The following is a 26361-nucleotide window of genomic DNA, read 5'->3' on the forward strand; positions in this document are numbered from 1 at the left end:
AACAAACATATACTAACAACAATGACAATGGGGCCCCTCCCCTTTCCACCCCCTCCAGGCCCATCATTGGGAGCAGTGGGCAGGTCAACAGGACCACGTGTTTTCATATCACCCGATAAATGTTTACCCAGTTTTAAAATATATATAAAAATTAATTCCCACCCATTCGGGAAACCCTTCCAGGGCTGTCAAGAAACCCCAGGAAACCCTCGTTGAGAAACAGCTGCACTGGCTACCCGTTGAATCCCAGATCAGGCTTAGGGCCTTGGTAATCACCTTCAAGGCCATACATGGTCTGGGTCCTGGGTATTTGAGGGACCGCCTTTCTGCTTATGCCTCACCCCCCAAGAGCACTACGCTCCTCCAGGGCCAACGAACTGGTGATCCCTGGCCCTAAGAACCCTACCTGCCACGAGCCGCAAGGGAGTGGCGGGCTATAAATCTAATAATAATAAAATAATAATAATAATAATAAGGCACGCCTGGCCTCAACCAGTCAGGGCTTTCTCTGCCCTGGCCCCCACTTGATGGAATGAACTCCCAGACCACATCAGGGCCCTGCAGGGACTAAAACAGTTCAGCAGGGCCTGCAAAATGGAGCTCTTTCACCAAGCCTTTGACTGAGGCCAACGAAGCAACACCAACAACTAGGACACAGAAGCCCCCTCGCTACTACCAGCTGTGCCCAACATGCACAAAAAAGGGCCACCCATTGGTCAAGGTTACATCCACAGCTCACTTGTTAAGGTTCACAGGTTATGATGTAGTAATGCTGTCGGGTTCATACTGCTAAGTTATTAATGGCTATTTCGCTGTATTGTACCAGTATCCCAGAGGGCTGTGAGCTATGAATCTCTTCCTCTAAACCGCCCTGAACCGCAAGGGAGGGCAGTATGGAAACGTCACAAATCAATAAAATAGAAATAAATAAAAGCCTGCTGTAACCCAAGCGAGTTCTGTCCATTGAACTGCTTCATGTTCAAACATCTGTTTTAAAGATTCATGTGCCTGGGTGCCTACATGGGTTCCTTGTGACCTTAACTTCTGACAGGACTCTTTAAAGGCAAAGATCTGTGAAGAGATGAAAAGCTTATGACTTACCTTTCCAATTTCAGATGCCCAGGAAATGGAAACCTGATTTGGCACTGCAGAGGATAATCTAACTAGCGATGTGATATTCAGCGGGCGCCCAGGTCTCTTTTGCTCAATCCCGGTTTTGGGGGGTGGAGCGTAGCCCTAGAAAGCAGAGCAAAAGCTACTTATCTTCTTTAGGGAGCAGGTGGCTTCACTACAAAACTCCAGATACTGGGGGTGGGGGGAAAGTATGGCTAAAATTGGGATTTGTAAAGGGATTCAGTTATTTCAATGAAAGAATTACTAAGCATTTCTGAGCACCATTTATTTTGCTAAAGATCATGTAATAGTTAGGGGAAGCATATATACCAGTGTCAAGGCCAGGCAAACCTTCCTGGAGAGATCTTACATGAATCATTTTCCTAATAAAGTCCTTCCGAGAGCTGGAGTTTAGGATACCAAAACCTTGTCGATTATTAATCAACCAATTGGTAATATTCAGCTATTTTGTTTCAGTAATGTGAGGAAGCAAGAGCCTCTTGTGGTGCAGGGTGGTAAGGCAGCAGAAATGCTGTCTGAAGCTGTCTGCCCATGAGGCTGGGAGTTCAATCCCAGGAGCCGGCTCAAGGTCGACTCAGCCTTCCATCCTTCCGAGGTCGGTAAAATGAGTACCCAGCTTTCTTGCTAGGGGGTAAACGGTAATGACTGGGGAAGGCCCTGGCAAACCACCCCGTATTGAGTCTGCCATGAAAACGCTGGAGGGCGTCACCCCAAGGGTCAGACTTGACCCGGTGCTTGCACACTTTTACCTTTAATGTGAGGAAATAAGCCCTGAGGTGGACAGTTCAGGCTAGCTTGATTTCATTGGATCTCAGACGCTACGCAGGGTTTTTACTGGTAAGGATTTGGATGAGGGGCCACCATCACAGAAGTCCAAGGTTGCAACACCTCTGAATATATCCTGCCTTCAAACCCCAGCAGTCATTTGTGACTTGATAGTCACAAACCCCAAGATGGAAATAAGCTCTCTTATGCTGGCTCTGATGACCTCGTGTCAACATAGTATGTGGAGCTTGACCAGTCAAAGGCTTGGAATCCTCCATCAGCCTTTCAGTGCTTAGCACTGATAGACACTTCTCAAATATTTAAGAACTTACCGGCAATGGGAACAGTTTTCCATTTACTTTTATGCACAAACTACTTGGGTAGTTGTCCTCTTGAGGGCAGCTGGTTTCAGCCAGGCACAACCTGTTTGCAGAAGGGAATCTTGGTTAACTGGAAATATCACAATCCCAAATGGAAACTGTATGCCATTTTTACAAAACATGCACACATTATGGTGTTGTGTGATCCATGCGATGGTCACCTCCAGGATTGACTTCTGTAACTCGCTCCATGTGGGTCTTCCCTTGTCCTTGATCTAGAAATTGCAGCTGGTGCAAAATGCAGCTGCTGGGGTCTTTACGGGGACACCTTGGTGGGCCCATATCCAGCTGGTGCTGAGGCAGCTGCACTGGCTGCCAGTTGCAGCCCAGATCTAATTCAAGATTCTGGTGTTAACCTTTCGTGCCCTTTGTGGTCTGGGTCCCACGTATCTGAGGGACTGCCTATCACCTTACACTCCCCTCAGGGCTATGTGGGTACTAATCTGCTGATGCATACCAGCCCACAGGAGGTTTGCCATTTCAATCCTGGCCCTGACCTGGTAGAATGAGCACCCAGAAGAGCTGAGGGCCCTGAAGGAACTTTCATGGTTGCTCAGGGCCTGTAAGGTGGAGCTCTTCCGCCATGTCTTTGGTTGAGGCCAGAGTGTGGAAGATCTAGGGGCCCCTCTGTATTTCAGAGCATTTGGTTTTAGACCTTTCTATATTTGGAGTAGTAGGCACGCCTAGGAGTTGCCCCCTGAGACGCTGGAGGGGGAGGGGGAGGAGAATGAGATTGGGTTTTTATCTGTCCACTGCTGGAGTTTGGATGTTCGGTTAATGTTTTAATCTGTGTGGGGTTTTTATTTTTTATTGTAACCCGCCGCAAGATGCATTGCGACAGTGATGGGTAAGAAATCAAACAAATAAAAACAGTGTGTGAAATTCTCACCTCAGCTGAACTTGCACAGTGTAGTCTCTTCGTCCTCCTGGCAAGAAGTCCCTGTTCACAACAAAAGCAGGAGTCAGGCAAGGCTGAAATGGCTCATTGGTGAGAAAAGCTAACCTGGCTCCCACCACATGCAACACCAGCTGTATTTTTAAGGTTACCTTCCCAAATGGGTGGATATCTCCAACCAGCACGCGGTCTACTTAAAACTACACATGCTTGCTACGGACTGCTGCCTGTACAGGACAAGAGGCGATACAACCATTAGCCTCAGTGACCAAAGCTATGGCTTACAACAGCGGTCCGCAAGCTTTCACCCGCTGCGGACCGCCGCTCCGGAATGGGGGGAAGAGGGCCGCCCGGGGCCCTGTGCACGCGCGGCAGGCCCAGCGCAAACGCGCGTGCGCGGCAGTCCGTGCATGCGCGTTTGTGCCGCCGCCATGCCGGCGGCCGCGGCTCCCCCTCCCGGCCCCTCCAGGCCGCCAGCAAATCGGCTGCTAAAGCGGCCGATTAGCTTGCGGCTCGGCAAGCTTCTCTTCCCTCCCCTCCCGAAACAAGAAGCTTTCCGGGCCGCGAGCTAATCGGCCACTTTGGCGGCCGATTTGCTCGTGGCCTGGCGAGCTTCTCGCTTGGGGGAGGGAGGGAAGAAGGAGCTGCGGCCCGGCACCGGGCCGCAGGCCGTGGGTTGGGGACCACTGGCTTACAATATCTGGACAGCTTTCACAGCTGTAGAGCAGCTGAAATGGAAAGCTGACAAATCAGCTCTGAGGAGATCCAGCAAGGAATGGACAACTAAAAGCTAGGTCCTTAATGCAATCAAGGATCTCCGATTTGGAAAGGATCTACTTAATAAAAACATCATGATGTCGTACCTCTACAACATCATTCAACCAGATAACAGAAGATGTTTTACTCTTCTATGCTGTGTTGCCCGCTCTTCTGTTAACTTGGAAGGGAAATTTAAAAACTTCCAATAGCAGAACGTATCTGTTTAAGAAATGAAGGGCAAACAGACTTCCAAAAATATTCTTTTTAATGCAAATTATATAATCACATATGAGTTGTTCCCTTAATCTCAATTCTAGCCCACTGCCCCCGCGTGCGGAGGAAAAGCCTCAAACTGATTTCGTCTGACATTGATAGAGATCTTACAACCAAGACTGCCAGATTTGCCTGGCTAAATAGCAGTCTAAGAAAGAACTGGGCTCTGCCTACTTTTTCTGTATATCCTTAGAGCAGGGGTAGTCAACCTGTGGTCCTCCAGATGTTCATGGACTACAATTCCCATGAGCCCCTGCCAGCATCTGGTGGCAGGGGCTCATGGGAATTGTAGTCCATGAACATCTGGAGGACCACAGGTTGACTACCCCTGCCTAAGAGGATTTAAAAAATCGTGAGATGTAATTGGCTGTTTTGAAAGCTTTCAAAATTTTAATGTAGAGGATTGCCCTGGTTTCACTCCTTTTTATACATATTTTTTGCTTTTTGTAACTATTTGTCACTGACTGTGAATGAATGATGATCTGTACACCGCCCGTGGCGCCGCGGGCGCCACGGACTAAATAAAACAGTAAGGGGTTCTGGGGCGGGATGTGTCCGGGATGAGGAAGGGTCCGGATTGGACCCTTCCTCATGACAGACAACCGGAGGGACCAAACGGCAGGCGCGAAGCGCCTGCCGATTGGTCCCTCCGATTCCCAGCCCCAGCAACTGCGAGCCGCGCTCAGCGCGGCTCGCAGTTGCTCCCGGCCTGACGTGGTGAGAGGCGCGAAGCGTCTCTCACCGCGTCAGGCCGGCCCCAAGGAAGCCCCCGCCGCAAACACAACACAAGACTCCAGCCGCCGAGAAGCTGCAGAAAAAAAAAAACACCCCCGGAGGAGCCTTTCGCCGCTAGCGCGACAAGAGGCAGCAGAAAAAAAAACCCCTGTAGGAGCTCCAAGCCGCCGCGCCGACGAGAGGCAGCAGAAAAAAAAACCCCTGTAGGAGCTCCAAGCCGCCGCGCCGACGAGAGGCAGCAGAAAAAAAAAAAACACCCCCGGAGGAGCCTTTCGCCGCTAGCGCGACGAGAGGCAGCAGAAAAAAAAACCCCTGTAGGAGCTCCAAGCCGCCGCGCCGACGAGAGCTAGCAGAAAAAAAAAACCCTGCAGGAGCCTTTCACAGCTCCAAGCAGCAGAAAAAAAACCCCGGAAGGAGCCTTTCACAGCTCCAAGCAGCAGAAAAAAAAACCCTGAAGGAGCCTTTCCCAGCTCCAAGCAGCAGGAAAAAAAAACCCTGTAGGAGCTCCAAGCCGGCACGCCCACGAGAGCTAGCAGAAAAAAAAAACCCTGCAGGAGCCTTTCACAGATCCAAGCAGCAGAAAAAAAAACCCTGTAGGAGCCTTTCGCAGATCCAAGCAGCAGAAAACAAAACCCTGAAGGAGCCTTTCCCAGCTCCAAGCAGCAGGAAAAAAAACCCCTGTAGGAGCTCCAAGCCGGCACGCCCACGAGAGCTAGCAGAAAAAAAAAACCCTGCAGGAGCCTTTCACAGATCCAAGCAGCAGAAAAAAAACCCCGGAAGGAGCCTTTCGCAGATCCAAGCAGCAGAAAACAAAACCCTGTAGGAGCCTTTCCCAGCTCCAAGCAGCAGAAAACAAAAAAACCCTGTCGGAGCCTTTCACAGCTCCACGCAGCAGAAAAAAAAACACCTCCTGGTGTCCCCTGGGTCCTAGCGCCCATTGCATTCCTGGTTGCAATGGGCTTTCTTGCTAGTACTGCAATAATACTGCTATGTCAATTTGTTGTATTCGAAGGGCTGACAGTTTACACTTTCACTGCTGTCGGTTTCCTTGCCACATTGTCTAGTCACATGCAGTGAAACTTAAGGGGGGCTGTGATCACACCATTTATCACACACTTTCAGTACGACTCTCAGTTGTGAAGAAGCTGCCCCATCTTGAAGGGGATGTGCAAAATGTTTCCAGCTCCGGTAAGGAGTCGGGTCTGTCTCGATGCTTCCAAGGTTTGTCTTTGTTGTATATCTTGCCACTGTGTTTAGGAGCTGCCCCACAAACAAGAAACACCCACCATGCAATAGCTGCAGGGATGCTGACTACCCATCATGCTTTAGTCCCAGAGGGGATACAATGAGCACAGATAAACCGATATGGTTTCCTCACCGTTTCATTTGTCTTTCGCTTTTGCCCAAGGAAGTTAACCAAATTCTCCACCAGTAAACTCATGAAAACGTTCCGTCATTACCTGGAAATGCAGATTTCTCTGACTTGTTGGGGTGTTAAAGCAAAGATGAAGAACTTCTCTTGAAACCTCTGAATACTGCTCTGTACTAAAAGAGAGGCACACAAAAGTAATCTTTATGGTGGTAATTGTTGCAGTAGTCCAGAAGTCAACTGAGAAAGAGGCAAATGTGGAACTTTCCCAATTAGATCAACACACACATGACTTTAAACTGAACAGCTACTGCGATATTTCCACATATTCAGGACAAAGTAAGCTCATAAACAAATCATCTGTAATCAAATAGCTCTAAAGTTTGCCAGCTATTCTTAAGTTCCAGAAGTAATTTGATTTTGCAGTCCTCATGAATTCAGCAAGCTTGGCTTTAGTTAGGAGGCTGTAGAGCTATTGTAACTGAAGATACTTCCCCAATTTGGAGTCAGCATACTATAACCGGTACTAGCTAGGAAGTGCTCTGCACGGCTTATAAATATTGAAATAATTCTGCAGACACAACTGATCAGTTGCGATCTGAAAAGTTATTCACCAACAGGATGAAGCACGCAGGATGTAAACGGTATGCATAACCAAGACCATGCTTGTAAAAATGAAATTGGTTGGTTGAGGATCGTGTATTCATCTCCAAATTCCTATGCTATCTTGATTGCATTCAGAGCAATATGACTAGCTGCTCACGAGATCTGTAAGAACACCTTGGTTAAGGAAGTATCGGAATGTCTTGGCACGGGTAGGAACTGACAAACCACGGTTTGCAACTGATCAGCGAGCAAGAATCCCACAGGGATCCTAAGTGGTTAGCAGAAACCATGACTTGAAAACTACAGTTTGGTTTGATGTAACATCTATTTCAGGCTTTCTCAACCAGGGCTTTGTGAAATCTTGTGGTTTCCTGAAAGCCCTGGAAGGGTTTCCCAACTGGCTGGAAAGTTAGATAATTTTATTTTATTTTTTTATATTTCTTAAACATTTATTGGGTGATCACATCTGGTCATGTCGACCCCCCCCCCCACCCAATGGCTAATGATGGGGAGGGGGTAGGAAGGGGAAGGGCTCCAGGAGGCCAGGGATCCTAGAAAATCCTAGTCTCATACCCTACCCACTAACATTACAGTGGCTCTCATTGATACCAATATTTGAAGTGGGCTCCCAGGTTATTGGGAAATATAGGCTTAAGAGGTTTTTCTACTACGGTGATTCTTCAGTGGTAGAATCCAGAAAAGTAATTATCAGCAGTGCCTGTTGTTCTTCCTTGTATATAGAATGCAAGCTTTGTTTCTATAATTCCCCTTAGAGAAGCAAGATTATGGCAGGCTTCTCATATATTATGACAGCCAGCATGGTGTAGTGATTAAGAGAGGCAGCTTTTAAACTGGTAAACTGAGTTCAATTCCCCGCTCCTCCACATGCAGCCAGCTGGATGACCCTGGGCTAATCAAAGCACTGATAGTGCTGTTCTCACAGAGGAGTAATGTCAAAACTCTCTCAGCCTAACCTCCCTCACAGGGTGTCTCAGGGAGAGGAAAGGAAAGGTGATTGTCAGCCACTTTGAGACTCCGTCTGGTACAGAAAATCAGGGTATAAAAACCAACTCTTTAATGCAACTATCGGATAGGTATTCTATATACAAGATGTTAAGAAAGGCTTGACTTATATTGAAGTAGTATGCAAGTATGCTTAAAAATATGCAAGTATGCTTAAAAGTCAGCTTGGTGTAGTGGTTAAGAGTAGCATCCTCTAATCTGGAGGACTGGGTTTGATCCCCCATTCCTCCTCCACATGTAGCTGGCTGAGTAGCCATGGACCAGTTTCTCTCAGAGTTCTCTCAGCCCCCACCGACCTCACAGGGTGTCTGTTGTGGGGAGAGGAAGGGAAGGCAAATGTAAGCCGCTTTGAGACTCCTTTAGGTAGCAAAAAGCATGGCAAAAAGCTTAGTTCTAAATGCGTAAACTCCAGAACATGCAGCATTTTCCCAGCAGAATCCTCACGGTCCCTGTGGCAGGTTAACTTCTAACATTTTCCTGTGCAAAGCTTCATATCATAGAATCATAGAGTTGGAAGGGGCCATACAGGCCATCTAGTCCAACCCCCTGCTCAACGCAGGATCAGCCCAAAGCATCCTAAAGCATCCAAGAAAAGTGTGTATCCAACCTTTGCTTGAAGACTGCCAGTGAGGGGGCGCTCACCACCTCCTTAGGCAGCCTATTCCACTGCTGAACTACTCTGACTGTGAAAAACTTTTTCCTGATATCTAGCCTATATCGTTGTACTTGAATTTTAAACCCATTACTTTCCTCTGCAGCCAGCAGAAACAGCATCCTGCCCTCCTCCAAGTGACAACCTTTCAAATACTTAAAGAGAAAGGGCATTCCTGCTGCCTTGGTGTGATTCACTGAACTGTGCTCCACCGTTCTAGCAAACACTTACCTAAGCTGGTGGGTTTGATGAGAACGTCAAGCACGTCGTAAAACGGGAGGCTCTTCAGCTGGACGTCAGGATGCACCGGCGGGATTGGCGGGGACGGCTGCTGCATCTCAAAGCGGGGCTTTGTCTCCTGAAGCAACACTGAACCGAGCGGCGAGGAAGGAGACTGAGGGGTGACCGAAGTGGAAGCTATTGGCTGTGGCTGGAACCCGCCGAGGTCCTGCTCCACAGGAGAGGAGCTGCTGTCCAAGTTGAAGACTGAAGGCTTGATGGCGGACAAGTCAGAGAGGCCTTCGATTGTCCGGGGGTAGCGCCGCCTGTAGAGCTCTCGGATCTTGATCTGAACCGCCGGGCTGCAGCCACTCTTCAGCAAGTGCAGTGCCCTCATCAGGAGGTCATGTTTGCGCCCACTTTTGTTACGTCCAGCAAAGCCCAGCAGCACTTGTAGTTCAGAGACTCGAAAACTTGATACCATATTCTAAGGGGGGGAAACAGATTGAAAGCATTACTGTACAGAGCTGGGGGCAGCGGGCAAAGCACCCCAAAGTCTCAAAAGATGGAGGGGCTGAAGATGAATATACACAACGCTGCCTTACACTGGAATAAGTCCGTTCATAGAATCATAGAATAATAGAGTTGGAAGGGACCTCATAGGTCATCTAGTCCAACCCCCTGCACTATGCAGGACACTCACATCCCAATCGCTCATCCACTGTAACCTGCCACCCCCTTGAGCCTTCATAGAATCAGCCTCTCCGTCAGATGGCTCTCCAGCCTCTGCTTAAAAATCTCCAAAGATGGAGAACCCACCACCTCCCGAGGAAGCCGGCTCCTGCCTGAAGTACGTCCTTAGAATCACAGAATTAAAGAGTTGGAAGGGACCTCCAGGGTCATCTAGTCCAAACCCCTGCACTATGCAGGACACTCACAACCCTATCGCTCATCTACTGTAACCTGCCACCCCTTTGCCTTCACAGAATCAGCCTGTCCGTCAGATGGCTCTCCAGCCTCTGTTTGAAAATCTCCAAAGATGGGGAGAACCCACCACCTTCCTGTTGATCCGTCAATGTCAGTATTGCCTACTCAGACTGGCAGCAGCCCTCCAGGGACTTGGGTTGAGGTCTTTCACATCTCCTACTGCCTGGTCCTTGGACCAGAACAGGGGCTGAACAGAGTACAACAAAAGTAAAGCAATCTACTGATGAAAGAAGATGGCACTTGTCTGTTTCTTTCTTATTTCTAATTTATTTATAGCCTCCACCAACGCGCTTTCTAAGCGTTTTCCTCAGTGGCAAAAAACTCACAAAAATTCTAATCGATGCTGGAGTACTTTTTAAATGGTAAACGCCCATTCTGCCCACCCATTCACAATCTGCCTAAGTTCACACAATCAGCATTTTTGTCACCTAGCTTCTACTTAAAAACTTCCAAAGATGGCAAACCCACCACTGCCCAAGGAAGCTTGTTCTACTGAGGAACTGCAAAATCATGTTTGGTCTTTGGTCTTGGTCTTTACGACTTATCTTGGTCTTTATGACTTATCTCTTTCTTTCAGTGTCACCTGTCTGGTCAAACCTCCCTGTGTCATCAATAGTGTCATTAGTAGTCATCAAGCCATGGCCTAATCCATGGTTTATCCCAGTAAAGCAATCATCATGGTTAGAATCACAGAATCATAGACTTGGAAGGGGCCATACAGGCCATCTAGTCCAACCCCCCGCTCAACGCAGGATCAGCCCAAAGCATCCTAAAGCATCCAACAAGATTGTTCTCTAAAAGTTTCCAACTAGAAGTGATGGAAGACCACCCACAGACCACCCCAAACCTGGAAAATATCACCCAATGTGTAATATGCTCCCCACTCCTCCCAGCCTTTCCAGTTAGCTCTTGAATTATGTGTTTTGCTGAAAGAGCCTTTATTTTCCCTCATTTTCTGTGTTGATATGTCTTCTTGGAGGAAGTTTTTTGGGTAAGCCACAATATCTTTGGGTATAAAAAAATAAAGATACTTTAACTTGAATAAATCACCTGTTTGAGTGTTTTCACAGCGACAATCCCTAAAAACAGAGTCGTTGAGGTCCTGGTTACCCCACTCTTTATAATTATTATAATTATAATTACGGCCAAATCCAATTATAATTACAACCAAATCCAAATTTTGGGCCTCCCTCCCACCTCTTCTACATGCCTTTCCTCTTCCAATGCCTCTTGGTATCCAGCACGTGGCAGACAAACTACCATCAAAGTATGATTTTGGCTGATGCTATAGTTTTCCAATTTGGGGGGTAGAAATTTTAAATGTGTTTTATATATTGTTTTATGGAACATACTGGTTTTTACTGGATTTTTAGTTTCTGTAAACTGTCCCGAGATGGTATGCCCCAAGAGGGGTGGTATATAAATACATTATTAATTAAAAATAAATACATTCATTTCTCTGTGGCATAGCTGCCCCCAGGAGCAGATTTAAAGTTATAATTATGCTCGCTTTTTTTAAAATTCGGAAACTGCACCTAAAATAGTGACTGCACATTGCAGCCATGGCAAACTGAGTTTGAGCACAAAACCAGGCTATAGCTACGTTCCCTCTATCGCAGAGCTCAATTCAAAACTTACTGATTTAATCCAGCTAACCTGCTGCCACCTGAACCAAGTGAAATTTATTCCCCACAAACCAGTTTTCTGATCTGGGATAGGTTAGAATCCTGCCTCCATACTGCAGAGTTCCTTGCCTTTACATGTCATGGCAAATTGGAAGCATGATCCAGATAGGAGATATCAATTCAAGAAAGAGTATTCATGCTTAATCCATTTGGTGGCACACCAAAAGCAGACAGTGGCAGACCACAGTATGCAAATTCACTCCAAACCACATTTCCAGTTCTGATTTGCTAGTCTCCAGTTCATCAGAGCTTTCTTAACCCTGGTTGTCTACCTCAAGGTAAGGGTAGAAAAGCTTTTAAGTACAGGAGTAAAATAGTCTACCACGGGTGATCTGAAAGCCAAGCTACAAAGATATAGATACGATATTTATTGTTTCTAGCCAAAGGCCATTACGATGCCAGCAATATCATGGTGGTTGATATCAGATAAAACAATGAAACAACTAAAACAATATATGCAATAGTCAATATGTAATGAATTCAGTTCACTAACTCTGGTGGCAAAAATTTATTATTGTTTGTCTACCCAATATATCAAATACTTTGGCTACCTCATGAGAAGGAAGGACTCCCTGGAGAAGAGCCTAATGCTGGGAGCGATTGAGGGCAAAAGAAGAAGGGGACAACAGAGAATTAGGTGGCTGGATGGAGTCACTGAAGCAGTCAGTGCAAGCTTAAATGGACTCCGAGGAATGGTAAAAGGCAGGAAGGCCTGGAGAATCATTGTCCATGGGGTCGCGGTGGGTCAGACACGACTTCGCAACTAACAAAAACAACCCAATATAGCGTTACTTTTAAAGATCCAATCTCTCAAATTGGTATCTATAATGCAGAATGAAGCTTGTTGAAAAATTTGATGTACAAGCGAGTAGTCTGAAGTGGGGAGCACTATCTTACATGGTGTTCTACCAGGATTCGTTTCTTCACCTCGCATCCAATCTACTTTTTAATATTGCACATCCATTCTCTTCTAATCTACTTTTTAATATTGCATATCCATTCTCTTCCTGTAGGAAGACAAGAAGCATAAAGACTGAAATTTCTGGCAACTTTAACTTCACTTATCTAGGACAACACATAAAAACTACAATTTGCATGTAGAGCTTTTAGGGAAGTCACTCAGCTTCCACAGATGTTTGCAGTTCTTTCCCTTTTTGTGCAAGAAGCTTCTAAGGACATTTATGACAATGTTTCTAGGCTGCTTTCCTTATCGGGACTCAAGGCAGTTGCTGAAATAGTTTTCAGAATCCAGAGAAATCGCTTGTTTTGAGATAGCCTAGTCACAACAAATGAGGCAGGATTAAGCAACAGTGTTATTGTCAAATAGAAGGAAGGATGGGAAAACAGGGCCAAACTGAGAGGGAAGAAGGCAGCTGATAGAGGGAGACTGGGGGTTACAAAGGAGTGGCACTTAACATAAGAGAAGCCATGTTGGATCAGGCCAATGGTCCACCCAGTCTAATACTCTGTGTCACACAGTGGCCAAAGCCCAGGTGCCATCAGGAGGTCCACCAGCAGGGCTAGAACTCCAGAAGTCCTCCCACTATGCCCCCCCCCCAAGCACCAAAAATGCAGAGCATCCCTGCCCCGGACAGAGTGTTCCATCTGTACCTTGTGGCTATGAGCCACTGATAGATCTCTACTCCATATGTTTCTTTAATCCTCTCTTGAAGTTGTCTATGCTTGTAGCTGCCACTGGTCTGGGGGAGGGGAAGCAGATAAGAAATGGGACTGGGAGGAGAAGATATACATCTTCTTCCCTTTCCCTAAATCCCACGCCCAAGAGGAAGGCCTGCAAGTGGCTGGGAAAAGGTGCTGTCTCTTTCCTTCCCTGCTTGATACCCCAGGTAAGGGGTAGTCAACCTGTGGTCCTCCAGATGTTCATGGACTACAATTCCCATGAGCCCCTGCCAGCATCTGGTGGCAGGGGCTCATGGGAATTGTAGTCCATGAACATCTGGAGGACCACAGGTTGACTAACCCTGCCCCAGGTGCTCCAGAGACAGAAAGAGGGAGTGTGGAAGAGGTCTCCCTCCCCCACTACCACGCTGAACATTTATCATGATGCCGCCCAAACACACACACACAAACTTGTTTTTCACTACTTCCTTACTTACAATTTTGAATTTATTATTACTATTTTTAGGTTGGTCCAATTAATGCTTTTATTTTAGCTTGCAGTTATTTATGAACAAATGGCATAAACAGACACTTAACATTTGAAGAGAGTTTGCAACAGGGTTTAAGAATAGTAAAAGAATGTAAATGGTCTTTGAAATTGTATTTTATATGGATGGGTAATTTCAGGAAATCTCTTCACTAAAACCAATTTGGATTCAATCCTCACTGTACTAATTTACTCAAAATGACAGCACACAGCATATAAGGTTCTAAGGGAAGTGGCTGTAATTTTTATTGTCAGAACGGGTTTGGCTTTATGATAATTTGGGGGTAATCTTACTTGCATGGCAGAAGTTTCCAATGCTAATGAAGTAGATTTCTTTGGCTTAGCTATGTATCTTGATCGTCTTTGTAGGCGACATTTTCTTATAACGGTCACCATGTTTGTGTCTGGAAAACAAAAAAATAGTAAGAAAACATAGGTACGTGGAAAATGTCTATGGAGGTTTTTGTTGGTTTGCGATGCGTAGCTCTACTATTGCTCTAAGAATTCAAGCAAACTAGGAGCAGCAAGAGAAAATCCATCCGTGTTCAAGGTAAGTGGGGCTGGGTAATCCGACTAGGCAAATATGGACATGGCATACTCTGGGAAATGTGTTGTCTGGGCATGCACAGACAACGTAACTGTATTTGAGAGTTAAACTTCTCTAGATATTTTATTTGATTTCAGATTTTTCTGCAAACCTGAGGAGTCCCTCAAGTTTGAAGGATAATCTTAGGATTGATGTGGCCCCAATCTGTGGGTTTAGATATCCGCAAAAGGAGGCTACATTTTGCTATTAGACACATATTCTATTGCACAAGAGGGGGAAATTTAAACCTCACCAGAAGCAGTATATAAGATGGATCTATATGTTCAACCAGGTAAATTCTCCTTACACATGAGGCTGCCTTGTACAGATCACTAGTCTATCAAAGTTGTGTGTCAGAACAGCAGCTGCTCTTGGTCTAGTCACACCACCTACTACCTGACTCTTCCCTAGAAGTGCCAGGGACTGAACCTGGGACCTTCTGAGTACCAAGCAGATGCTAGGCTACTTAGTTTACAGCCCACCTTTCCTTTAAATGAGAATCTGAATATTTTTTGAATTGTGCATTCTACATGCTCCCTTTCTAGGCATTCTTGATGAAATTATTCAGTGTCAAAGGTATAACAAATTGCTTCATTGAAAGCACACCAGCTTTTATGTCTACATAATACAGCTACTCACTATGCCAGTCACTATTACGCACAGCATTTTATTGCAATCTATCTGCAACATTGCTATAATCGCCCCATGACACAAAGATTATATTCTCATAAACATGGTGAAACATTAGCACAGTTTAATAGACTCAAAGTTACAAGGAAAAATTACAACTACTTTGCACCAACCAGTAGTGAATAACTATAATTAAATAAACTGACATGTCATTGGCATTATTTAGCATCCTGTGGAAATATCACCCATCCTCCAGATACTGGGAAAGGTTTACAAGGAGAGGCAAAGAAGCCGACTGTACATCCAAACGCTTAGTTTGAAAAGGTTCTCTCTAGCCTACCAAAGAACAGACAGCATAACAGTTTCAAGACTGAATATTGTCTTAACATAATACTTTGATTTGTGATCTTGAGTGCTGATGAAATTCGGCCTAAAAAGATTCTGCCTCTCATTTTTCTGAGCCATCTGTTTTTGCAAACATTGCAACAATTTTTTTTAAATCTCTAGAGTCCTGCAATCCCCCCCCCCCATTTCAAACAACTAGAAATTCACATTCCATACCCTCCTTTAATATCAGTGTTCTACTGAGCCAGTTAGAAAGAACAGGCCATAAATTTATTATGCTATTTTGGTTAGCCCTCCCCAAACAATCTATCTTCCTCAAAAGACCTTCTCTAACACTGCTCCTAAACAAATAATAACATTCAGTAAAGAGAGAAGACAAGAAGTCACAGCCTCCTATATAAAGCAGGAAAAATACTAAAATTTTTGGTGGTGAAAGGAAAAGGTAAATTCAGTGGTGACTCCTGCAGTCTACAATGGAAGCAATCCACAGGGGTTTATTTATTCTATTACTATATTTCTATACCAGCCTCCCTTGCAGCTCAGGACAGTTTATAACAGTTTTAATTGATTAAATTTATTAATTTATATTGGTAAATTCACACATTTAATTAAGGTGTAATACATAATGATTAAATTTGTAAATTTGTAAAACTCATAACTTGGAAACATTGTAATCATTTAAACTGTATAAAACCGTATAAACCTGTTACTTGATGATGTGGCTGGACTTGGGGTCGCCTTGTGCTGTATCTGGTGGGGGAAAGTTCTAGAGGGACCCAGTTGGCTCATCAGCTCTATTTTGCAGGCCCTACAGGGCCCTGATCTCCTCTGAGAACCCATTCCACCAAGTGGGGACCACGATGGAAAATCTCTGGCCCTGGCTGAGACCAGACATGCTTGCTTGGGGCAAGGGATCACCAACTTGTTGGAATTAGCTGAGTGTACTGCTCTCCTAGAGGCATAGGCAGGGAGGCTTAGGCAGAGAGGCAGTCCCTCAGATACACTGGGCCCAGACCATGTCAAGGGATGGCCAAACTGTGGCTCTCCAGATGTCCATGGACTACAATTCCTATAAGTCCTTGCCAGCAAGCATGCTCCCAGGGGCTGATAGGAATTGTAGTCCATGAACATCCAGAGAGCCAAAGTTTGGCCACCCCTGGTGTATGGCCTTGAAATTACCAAGACCTTAAGCCTGATCCGGGATTCAATCTGTAACTAGTTGTTGGAGTACAGTCCGATTTGAGGCCCTCCAAGGTGTTGCATTTATTTCAGTGTTGCATGCAAACACAGTACACCATCACAGATGCTTGTTTTCAACCACTAAATCAAATAAGCAATAAGTACATGCAAATTAACCAACATGCAGCTTGATCAGGAGGTCTGGATAACAAGAGGTCCTACAGTGATACGCCCCTAAGAGACTCTTCACTGTGCTGGGAGGAATGCAGCTGCAAAACTCCATCTTTATTTCTGGTTCACTGTGAGCAAACATGGTTACTATTACTATTATTATTGAATTTATTACCCGCCACTCTCAGCAAAGCCGGCTCGTGGCGGGTTACACAGTAAAAACAGTACAATCCCCTAAAACTCCTATTTCCCCTTAAAACCAATGAATAGACCAGGGGAAGCCTACCAGAAAGCTTTGCATACCAGAAATGGGCCAATGCTGTCTACAAGTGAAGTCAGGCTTTCTGGCTGTCATAAGAGTGGTGCAATTAATCTGCACAAAGGGCTGGGCAGTATGCTCTTTTCCCCACCCTGGCACAATGGAGACAACAGACCTGACAGCACCTGGACAGCAGCTATTCTTCTCACCTTAAAGCAGGGGTAGTCAACTGGAGGACCCAGATGTTCATGGACTACAATTCCCATGAGCCCCTACCAGCATTTGCTGGCAGGGGCTCATGGGAATTGTAGTCCATGAACATCTGGAGGACCACAGGTTAACTACCCTTGCATTAAAGTATTGCTTTCTTAATGTATCTTCCTAACAAAATAATATCTCTGGTAGCTTTCTCCTGTATTTAATTGCTGGTACATCAAAAACCCCTTTAAGATAAGGGTTGCCACACCTGGGAATTCCCCCGGGCACAAAATACACATCTAGCCAACCGCTCAGACCAAACATGAGCTCCTTACCTGAGCTCCAGAGGCTCCCCAATAAACCCATTAAGGTTTCTTTATCAAAGTCTCCATTTCTTTAGTATTGCCCAATTAATCACATCAAGGCTTTGTTACAGGGCTTCCATGCCCTGCGCCGTAGCCCTCAAGGTACAAAATTGGCAATAAAAAGAGAACAGAGAGAGGTCATCCCTGTTCTTGTGTTTGGCTCCCCTTGCACAAAATCCAGTTTGCAGGCAGACTACTCTTCCTTTTGAGCTTCCATTTTTCTTTGACGCAAACTTAATCCTCCTCCACACCTGATCTCCTCTTTTGTTTCATCTGTATGTACGTGTTAGCTTAAATTAGCTATTGTTACGGTCCCTTTATTTTGTTTCTAATAAAACTCCTTTTTATTAACTTATAAGAACTGGCTCGGCTAAAGTTTTTGGCCAGGTACACGGATGGGTGGAGAAATCTCGCTATCCTTCTCGCAAGGCTTTGTTTTCTAGAATTGTTAATTACTCCATCATAAATTCAGCAAACATGTCTATTTCAGGTAACAACAGCAGTAGGATTCCCAACAGTATTCATCCTTAATTAAGGGATGGACAAAAACATATTGACACGAATTGCCATCCAGTATTCCCACAATGCACCATGTTGTTGGCAACTATAAATTGCAAGCACATTAGATCAAAAAAAAAAAAAAAAAAAGGAAAAAGACATTCATATCTTCCAGTTATGGTAATGTAGACGCACCTATGCAATAACAGTGAACAGCAAAGCAGCTTGAACTAACCTGATTTTTATACAGTCCAATTAGCTTTTACACTACAGATGTATATTTTCTGGAAATTTTTGAAGTCACTAAAAATATGTTTTTCCTGGGAAAATAACTACAATCAGGAAAACTGATGCAACGCTTTCTCTAAGAAAACCAAAATTTATATTGCTGCTTTAACATAAAATGCATCATTTAACTTTAACTGATAAAATGGTACTCTTTGGTGTGTGTGGAAGAAAGTCTGTTTTAAAAACAGACCACAGAAAGGCAAAGGGAGGACAGATGGGTCTCTGCGGAACAGGGCGGACTGGGCAGCAAGGCAGGGCATCCAAGCCAGTGCAGCACACTGAAGGCAGACATGCCCCTTCAGCACTCCCGGTGGCCAGGATGATTAAGAGTGCAATATGGCTACACGCAGGGATGGCCTTCCTCACTGTCCTGTCAGCCAGGAGAGTCGAGAGTGAGGCAAAGGAAACCTGGACAGCTGTCCCCAGCTCCCTGGCTCACCTCCTACCGGCTCTTCAAGTGCAGGGAAGCAGCATGGAGAAGGAGGACGGAGAAGAGCTCTGACTGGCCATCAGTGAGGGAGGGCTGTCACCCCGTTGGGGGCACGTCCTCCAGTGAGGGCCAATCAGAGGGGCAGCACGTCGTCAGAAGGACCATGAACTTTTTATGTGGGATGATAATGATGATGATGATGATGATAGAATGTAAAAGTATAAAAGCAAACAAGGCTGCAGCTATTATCTAGCATTTGATACACAGCTGTAAATTACTGCATTCTACTTAAGCATACATTCTGCAGTAAATAAAGTATTATTTATATGGGACACTGTCTGTACAGTCACAACAGCAATACCAGCATACCCGGATATCAATTTTATTCTAGGAATACGCTTTCATGTGCACATATCCAGAATAAAACTTTATTGGTCTGAAAAGTGCTGCTGGACTCAAAGTTACCCTTCTGGACATCAAGTTCCTTTAATACAATATGGGGCTCTTTTTATTGTCTTATTATCAATGGCTCCTACTATAAAAGGAATGTCCATGTTCAGAGGCAGTCAGCCACCTAATCCCAGAGCCAGGAAGCAACACAGCTGGTAATCCAGAGGAACTGGCTGGCCGTTGTGTGAGGAAGGATACTGGACCAGAGGGACTACTGGTCTGATCCAGCAGGGCTCTTAGGTTCTTCTGTTGTCTGTTGTCTATGCCAATAACAGGGGTGGCCAAATCATGGCTCTCCTGATGTCCATGCACTACAATTACCATGAACCCCTGCCATAGCCATGCTAGCAGGGGCTTATGGTAACTGTGGTCCATGGACATTATGTGAGCCACAGTCTGGCCACCCCAGTCTGTAGGATATACTAGCACTACATAGAAATAATACTGCATATTCTGAGTGAATAATGCTGCATATTCTTGCCACTCTCCTCCTAGCCTTAGGTTTTGCCTGACCCCCTCCCCCCACCAAGAAAAGGATTCACAGCTCTGCTAAAGACCAGGACTACCTTGGAAAGCTTAGCCTCTAGCACAACTGCGCAATACAACTTGCATCGTCACAAAATAAGGCAAAGCACACCTGCAGGCAACTGCATGTTTCAAAAAACAGCCATTTTAATGCCGCAATATGTCTGTATCTCATTTGCACACTTATGAAAGCAAGCTTGGTCTTGCATTTTAAGTAACAAGAAAACTTCCTCCGCAACTATTTCTGAATTTTAAAAAGCAGGCCTATAAAGATGATGGAGAGGCAAAGATGATGGCGAGGCTGTCGTCACACCTGATTCATGGCAACCCTGCAGAGAGTTTCCATAGAAAGTGTCCAGTGATCTGCCATTGCCTGCCTCTGTGTAGGAACCCTGGTGGTTCCATGGTGGTTTCCCATCCGCCTACTAACACCAGGGAAGGTCCAGCTTAGCTTCTGAGATCTGACAAAACTGGGCCAGGTTGGGCCATCCAAAACCAGCATAACTACATTTTAACAGAGCATTTAAGTGAACAAAACAGAAGGGACACCTAATTTAATTGGCGCACCACTTTTCTCCCCAGGGGTAGTCAAACCCTCCAGATGTCCATGGACTACAATTCCCATGAGCCCCTGCCAGCTCGACATCTGGACATCTGTAATCCATGGACATCTGGAGGGCCACAGTTTGACTACCGCTGCTTCTCCCTAATGGGAACACAAAGTGGCATATAACATCCCCCCCCACCACCACCACTTTATCCTGAAAACAACCCAGTGGTCTAGGTTAGTTCGAGGGGGATGACTGATCCAAGTTCCCTCAGCAAACTTCCACAGGGCAGCAGCGATTTGAACTGGGCCTCCCAGATCCTAGACGCCAACTACTTACCCGTGCTGGTTTCCCACCTAACGCAAATCCTAAGATACAGCTGACTTGTTGCTTTCTGTGAATTACTTTGGCCCTTTCAATTTCTTTGAGACACGCGGTATATAACTGGCAGTGGAAACTGGACAAGCTAGGACGCCAAAAAGTAAACCTGAGAAATATCCCTGCACCTGTAAAGCTGGTAAACTTAACACTTGTACAGCCCACACAATTCCCTCACACACTTCAAAGAGGTATATGGACATTTCAACATATGTTTTCAGTTTAACAGGGAGAGAGGAACAGATTTGTTTAGAACAAACACAAATTAAAAGGACATCACCAGTCATTTGCCAACAGAAAGGACAACACAGAAAGATAAATACTCCTTCAGACTACTAACTTCTAAAGAAGCCAGGGAGCAGGAGTGCTAATTGGTGATAAGTCAGGGACCCACTAGAACAGTGGTTCTCAAACTGGGGGTTGGGACCCCTTTGGGAGTCGAACGACCCTTGTACAGGGATCATGGCAGGGCGAGCAGCTTGGCCAGGCAAGATTGAGATAGAGCGTTCATCTGTCTGGAGCAGCAGAAAAGAGCGAGATCGGCATGGTGGGACAAGAGGCAGAACTGAACTGAGAAACCCCGGAAGAAAACCAATTTATATACAATCGTGAACAATGGGTGTTCACGCCATTGGTCAGTTTCGGTTTAATTTCTGTGAAAGAACACTTGCCTAATTTTATGGTTGGGGGTCACCACAATATGAGGAACTGTATTAAAGGGTCGCGGCATTAGGAAGGTTGAGAACCACTGGACTAGAAGAATGAAGCACATAAAGCAACAACACTCTCACGGTCAATGCAACATAACTGAATGGAATATATTCAGAATTTTGCATAAAAACACCCCAATGAGGACTTATTTCAAACAGAAAGTCAGCTGACAGAAAGAATCCTCAAAGATGATACATCTCAGCCAGGAAGCGTGAAAGCATATTCCATTTACACCTCTCACCTAAGCTGAATTTTTCCTGTGATTATGCCACTGTGTTTCATAATATATTCTAATATTTTGCACAAATTCACGCTCATACCCATACAAGCCACTTGGGTTACTACAAGGTGACTGCATTTTAAAGAAAAGCAAATTGGGAGTTGCCTTACTGCCACTAAACTAGTCCATAAGAAACAAGCTCAACTAAAGTCACAATAGGGCAGTACTGAGGCAAATAGAAAACCCCACAAAGCATCTAAACTAAAATGGGCAGCCTGAACTGCCCTTCAGCTCTTTATTTCAAGTAACAGGCAAAGTACTCAAATACAGCCATCTGCCAGGGCTCACAGATTTGGGGGAAGAGCCCTCAGGATCCCCAAGTACCACTTGCCCTAAAACATGTATAGGACCTGACACTATCTATCATGCATGCGTTAAAAGCGAAAAACAATCTAAGAAACAAGAGGAAACAGACTGACCACTGGGAAGAAAACAGCAGTAAAAAAGAGAACTATGTCAGAAAGCGGGCAAAAGTAACGTGAAGAACAAACTTAAGTAAGACATGATAACCTTTGATCACTAATAAAAGGCAGTTTGGTTCTCCCTGTGTAAAGTACTCTGAATTCTAGGGAATTGTTTGGCTGTTTTGACAAAGGATTATCATTGGCTGTATTTGGTTGTGACACAGTCTACTGATGTAACATAATTGATTTTTGCTATATATTAAATGGACTCTGGGGAATGGCAGAGGACAGGAAGGCCTGGAAGATCATTGTCCATGGGGTCGCAATGGGTCGGACACGACTTCGCACCTAACAACAACAACAAATATATTCCTTGTCATGTAAGAAGATCATAGTCTGACGAAGAGTGCTTGCACTCAAAAGCTCACGCCCTGAATAAATCTTTGTTGGTCTTAAAGGTGCTCCTGGACTCTGATTTTATTGTGCTACTTCAGACCAACACGGCTACCCATTTGAATCTACACTTAAGTAATGTTAAGTAAAGGAAGGGGTCATAACAAGGGGAGGAGGCGAGATGAATGGACACTTTACAGCCTGACCTTCAGATGCAGGAGAAAAGGCAAAGGAAATAAAGGTTGTGGAAAGAGGCATAGGAATCCAACCTTTTAACATGCAAAAGAATTTCAGAGCAAAAGGGAGGCGGGGAGGAAAGGAAAAAGGCATTTGATGAGGGGCCTTAAAAGAGCACCAACCTGGACAAAGGCTGCGGGCAGGGGGTTGCTGAAAAGAGATGTGAACCCTGGGGGGGGGGGGAAGGATGAACTCTCATGCAGACAGGAGAATGACAAGAGGGGGACAGGGAGAGAGAGAAAAAAGAGACCAAGAAAGAGAACAGAATACTGCTTGTGAGCAGGGTGGAAGAGGTCGGATTGGGGGGGGGGTTTTACTGTAGGCTGCTAGTTACAGGGGAGTAGCTGTGTTGGTCCAGAGTAGAAGAGCTAGCTTCGAGTTCAGTAGCACCTTTTGAAGCCAAAAAGATTTGGGGATGAGCTTTTGGGATGGCAGAGCAGCAAGCCAAATTTCTTAGTAGAAATGAGCAAGAGTCCAGTAACACCTTCAAGGCGAAAAATGTCGTGGCCAGGTTCCCTCGATACCCTACAAATTGCATTAGCCTTGCTCTTTTCTACTGCTACTCACAAAAGCTCCTTCCCTGCTACAAATGCCTTAGTCTTGAAGGTGCTTCTGGACTCTGGCACCTTTCTATGGAAGAAGTGAGCAGACTCCCAAAAGCTCCTCCTCTGCAACAGACTTTTTTAGTCTCCAAGGAGCTCCTGGACTCTGGCTCTTTTCTACAGGTACAAACAAACAGGGTTACCCATCTTCATCTAACTCCAAATTCTTTAGGACAGGCAGACTGCCACAAGCTGGCCCTTGAAAAGATGCTACCATTAAAAGACAGGTGAGGGATGGGGAGAAAAACAAGCCAAAGCTTTAAAAAAATAAATAGGAGAGGGAGAAGCTTTTTTTTTTGGGGGGGGAATAACCAGGATAGTTCATAAGCCAGAAAGGCTGAACTTTGAACACTTGGAGAAAACTGATTTGAAGAGAGGAGGAGGATGGGGGGCGAGTGATAAAAAGAACCAGAGCGTTTCAAAGGGGGCTGAGGGATATTTGGGGAGAAGGGAAGTAAATAGGTCAAGTCTGGTTGAGCTTTATGTAATAAAAGCAGATTTGAGGAAATGAGAAAGATGGGGAGGGGGGAAATAAAAGAGCCAGAGCTTTTTAAACAGTGCTGAGGGCTATTGGGGGAGGGGGGATATGGCTAATTAGAGTTTTCTGCACCAGAATCCGGCTGATTTGGGCGGGGAACCGTGAGTCCGAGGATTTCAAAGGGGGCTGAGGGATACGGGGAGGGGAGAATAATCACAATATATACTTCATAAACCAACGAGGCTGAGCTTTACGAACTAGAAGCAGGCTAATTTGGGAAGAGAAGGAAAATTTTTTTTTTGGGGGGGGGGGGAGAGGTTGATAACAGGAGGCCGCACATTTCCAAGGGGGCTGAGAGAGAATCGGGATTCTTTTTAGGGCCGAGGAGCTGTCCCAATGCCCCAGAAGCAGGCCGATCTGAGGAGGGGACGAAGAGGCCGCGTGTTTCCAAGGGGGCTGAGGGGCTGTTATTGCGGGCGAGGGAGGGTGGGGATGGTTTATGGGCCGCAGAGGCTGAAATGTAGGCCGGGAAGCGAAGGAGGAGGCGGATGGGGGGGGGGGGGGAGAGGACCAGGGCAGATCGCTTCCAAGGGGGCTGAGGGCTATGGGGGGGGGCTGAGGGCTATGGGGGGGGGGCTGAGGGCTATGGGGGGGGCTGAGGGCTATGGGGGGGGGCTGAGGGCTATGGGGGGGGCTGAGGGCTATGGGGCGGGGAAGAAGAACAGAACAGGGGCCGTCCACAAGCCAGACAGGCGGGTCTCCTCCTGATCATGACAGAGCGGGATGCTTTTTTTGGGGGGGGGTGAGGAGAAACAGAGCCCCCAATGGGGCCATGTGGGGGAGGGGGCCTGAGGGACGGACCGAGCGCGGCCCCGGAGCCCTTCCCCAGGGGGAGGGAGGGAGGCGGTCCCCGGAGGCGGGAAGGAGGCAGAGAGGAAGGAAGGAAGGGCGGGAGAGAGAGGGAGAGAGCGGCTCCCGCCGGAAAGAGGCCCGCCGTGGCCGCGGCTGCCGAGGCCGGGGCGGAGGGAAGCGGCCCCCGCGAGGGCTCGCCCGGGAGAGGCGCCGCGGCCGCTTCCTCACCCGCAGCTCCTCGAAATCCGCCATTTTCTACCCACCGCCGCCGCCCGCCGCTGCCGCCGCCACCATCCTGCGCCCGCCGAGCGCCCCGCCTCCCCGCGTGAGCCGCCCGGGGGCGGGGCGCCGCCGGCCACGCCCCTCGTCGGGGGAAGGCGGGGCGTTGGGCGGCCGCCGTTGGGCTGTTCCCGCCCGAGTTCGGAGAGGCGCCTCAGGGGCGCGCGACACTTTATTCCCCCCCCCCCGTCCCCTCACGCGCTCGTCGACAAATAAATAGTAGAATGCAATAAAAATGTTAGCGATATTGGTGGTCCGCCTCGAGGACGGGCTAGCCCCGCAGAGAAGGAGTGGGTGGGTTTGTCGGACACCCCCCCTCCTCAAAAAACGAAATAATAAGAATTAATCATGGAATCAGTGAAAAATTATGGACAAGAAACATATAAGGGGGAGGCAGCATGGTGTCTAATCTGGCCAGCTGGGTTTGAGCCCACCTTGCTCCTCCACATGCAGCCAGCTGTATGACCTCGGGCCAGTCACAGTCCTGATAGTGTTGTTCTCCCTGAGTAGTCCTGTCAGGGCTCTCTCATCCCCACCTCCCTCACAGGGACAGGGTGTCTGTTGTGGGGAGAGGAAAGGGAAGGCGATGGTAGGCCGCTTTGAGACTCCTTCGGGTAGAGAGAAGCGGTGTCTAAAAACCAACCCTTCTTCAAGTTGGTAACTGCGTTGTCTGAAGCAGCACAACAGAGTTATTCAGTGGCACCCAGAAGACCAACAAAGTTTTGTTCAAGGTGTGAGCTTTCAGGTGCAGGCACATTTCCTCGGGTACAATGTCATGGAGTGGAAATCATCAGTTCATACTTATACTATAAGTCATATAGGCAAAGTAAGTCTACATTTACATACACCATAATTAAAATAGTTAAGATCCCAGAGTTGCAGGTTTGGGGGTGAAACACAATTTGGATTTGTTTGTATTCTCTCGAGATTGAATTGCATGGAAAAATTTTTGGGTACAAGATTCCACTTAATATTTCGGGTAAGACCTTGGAGGAGGAGCGTGTCTCATGGCTTAAGTGCCACTCAACGTTTAACACCAACTCAGGGCAGCTGTCCCACCCCTGAGTACCTCCTCTTCCAACCGGCTTGCCTGTCCAGCTGCCAGCCAAAAGTCTTCTATCCCCCACCCCTGACCACCCCCTCCTCCTTCCACTTCCCTCTGAGGCTGCAGATCCCTGCCATGTGACAGCTGCCCGTGTCAGTGAGTTCCCTAACAGCTTCGGACAAATGACCCATGAGGTCCCTTCCAACTCTATTATTCTATGATTCTAGCTGCCTGAAGCCTTTCCAGGACCTGGGGGGAGGGGGAGGCTGTCCGCAGAGTTCTATACCATCAAAGATGCTCATCTTCTAGTATATACCATTTGGCCAGAGTCGCATATGGTCTTTTTTTGAAAATATTTATAATATTCTGTTTTAAGGCTATCATTTGGGCCTATAAATTGCTTTAAATCATTTTGCAATAAATACATGTATTTTTGATATAACAGGATTTTAACAGCTTATATGGAGAATCTGAATCATTAGGCCCTTGAATTTCAATTTCTTTAACCTTTGAGTAATTGTCTGCCCCCAAACATCATTTTCTGTCCACAGGCCTGGAGGTATTTTCATAAACGGTAAAAA

At 46.3% G+C, this 26361-nt stretch overlaps 1 protein-coding gene across 4 annotated transcripts in view; it reads right to left on the bottom strand.

Annotated features, from left to right (window-relative positions):
* PIAS2 (protein inhibitor of activated STAT 2) overlaps positions 1-24835 on the bottom strand; it is a 37355-nt gene extending 12520 nt beyond the window's left edge. For 2 of the 4 annotated variants that reach the window (XM_077346725.1, XM_077346724.1), the window contains exons 1-6: positions 13944-14053; positions 8823-9297; positions 6402-6486; positions 3169-3219; positions 2232-2322; positions 1102-1236 (exon numbers count right to left, since the gene is read on the bottom strand). In XM_077346725.1, coding sequence (XP_077202840.1) covers positions 1102-1236; positions 2232-2322; positions 3169-3219; positions 6402-6486; positions 8823-9297; positions 13944-14045 — 939 coding nt within the window. In that variant the 5' untranslated portion in view covers positions 14046-14053. Of the gene's footprint in view, positions 1-1101; positions 1237-2231; positions 2323-3168; positions 3220-6401; positions 6487-8822; positions 9298-13943; positions 14054-24684 lie in introns of those variants that run through there. The other 2 variants (XM_077346726.1, XM_077346727.1) reach the window with 2 other exon arrangements.
* Positions 24836-26361: the final 1526 nt, after the last annotated feature.

The sequence above is a fragment of the Paroedura picta genome, chromosome 7 (assembly GCF_049243985.1).
Source record: "Paroedura picta isolate Pp20150507F chromosome 7, Ppicta_v3.0, whole genome shotgun sequence".
NCBI lineage: Eukaryota > Metazoa > Chordata > Lepidosauria > Squamata > Gekkonidae > Paroedura > Paroedura picta.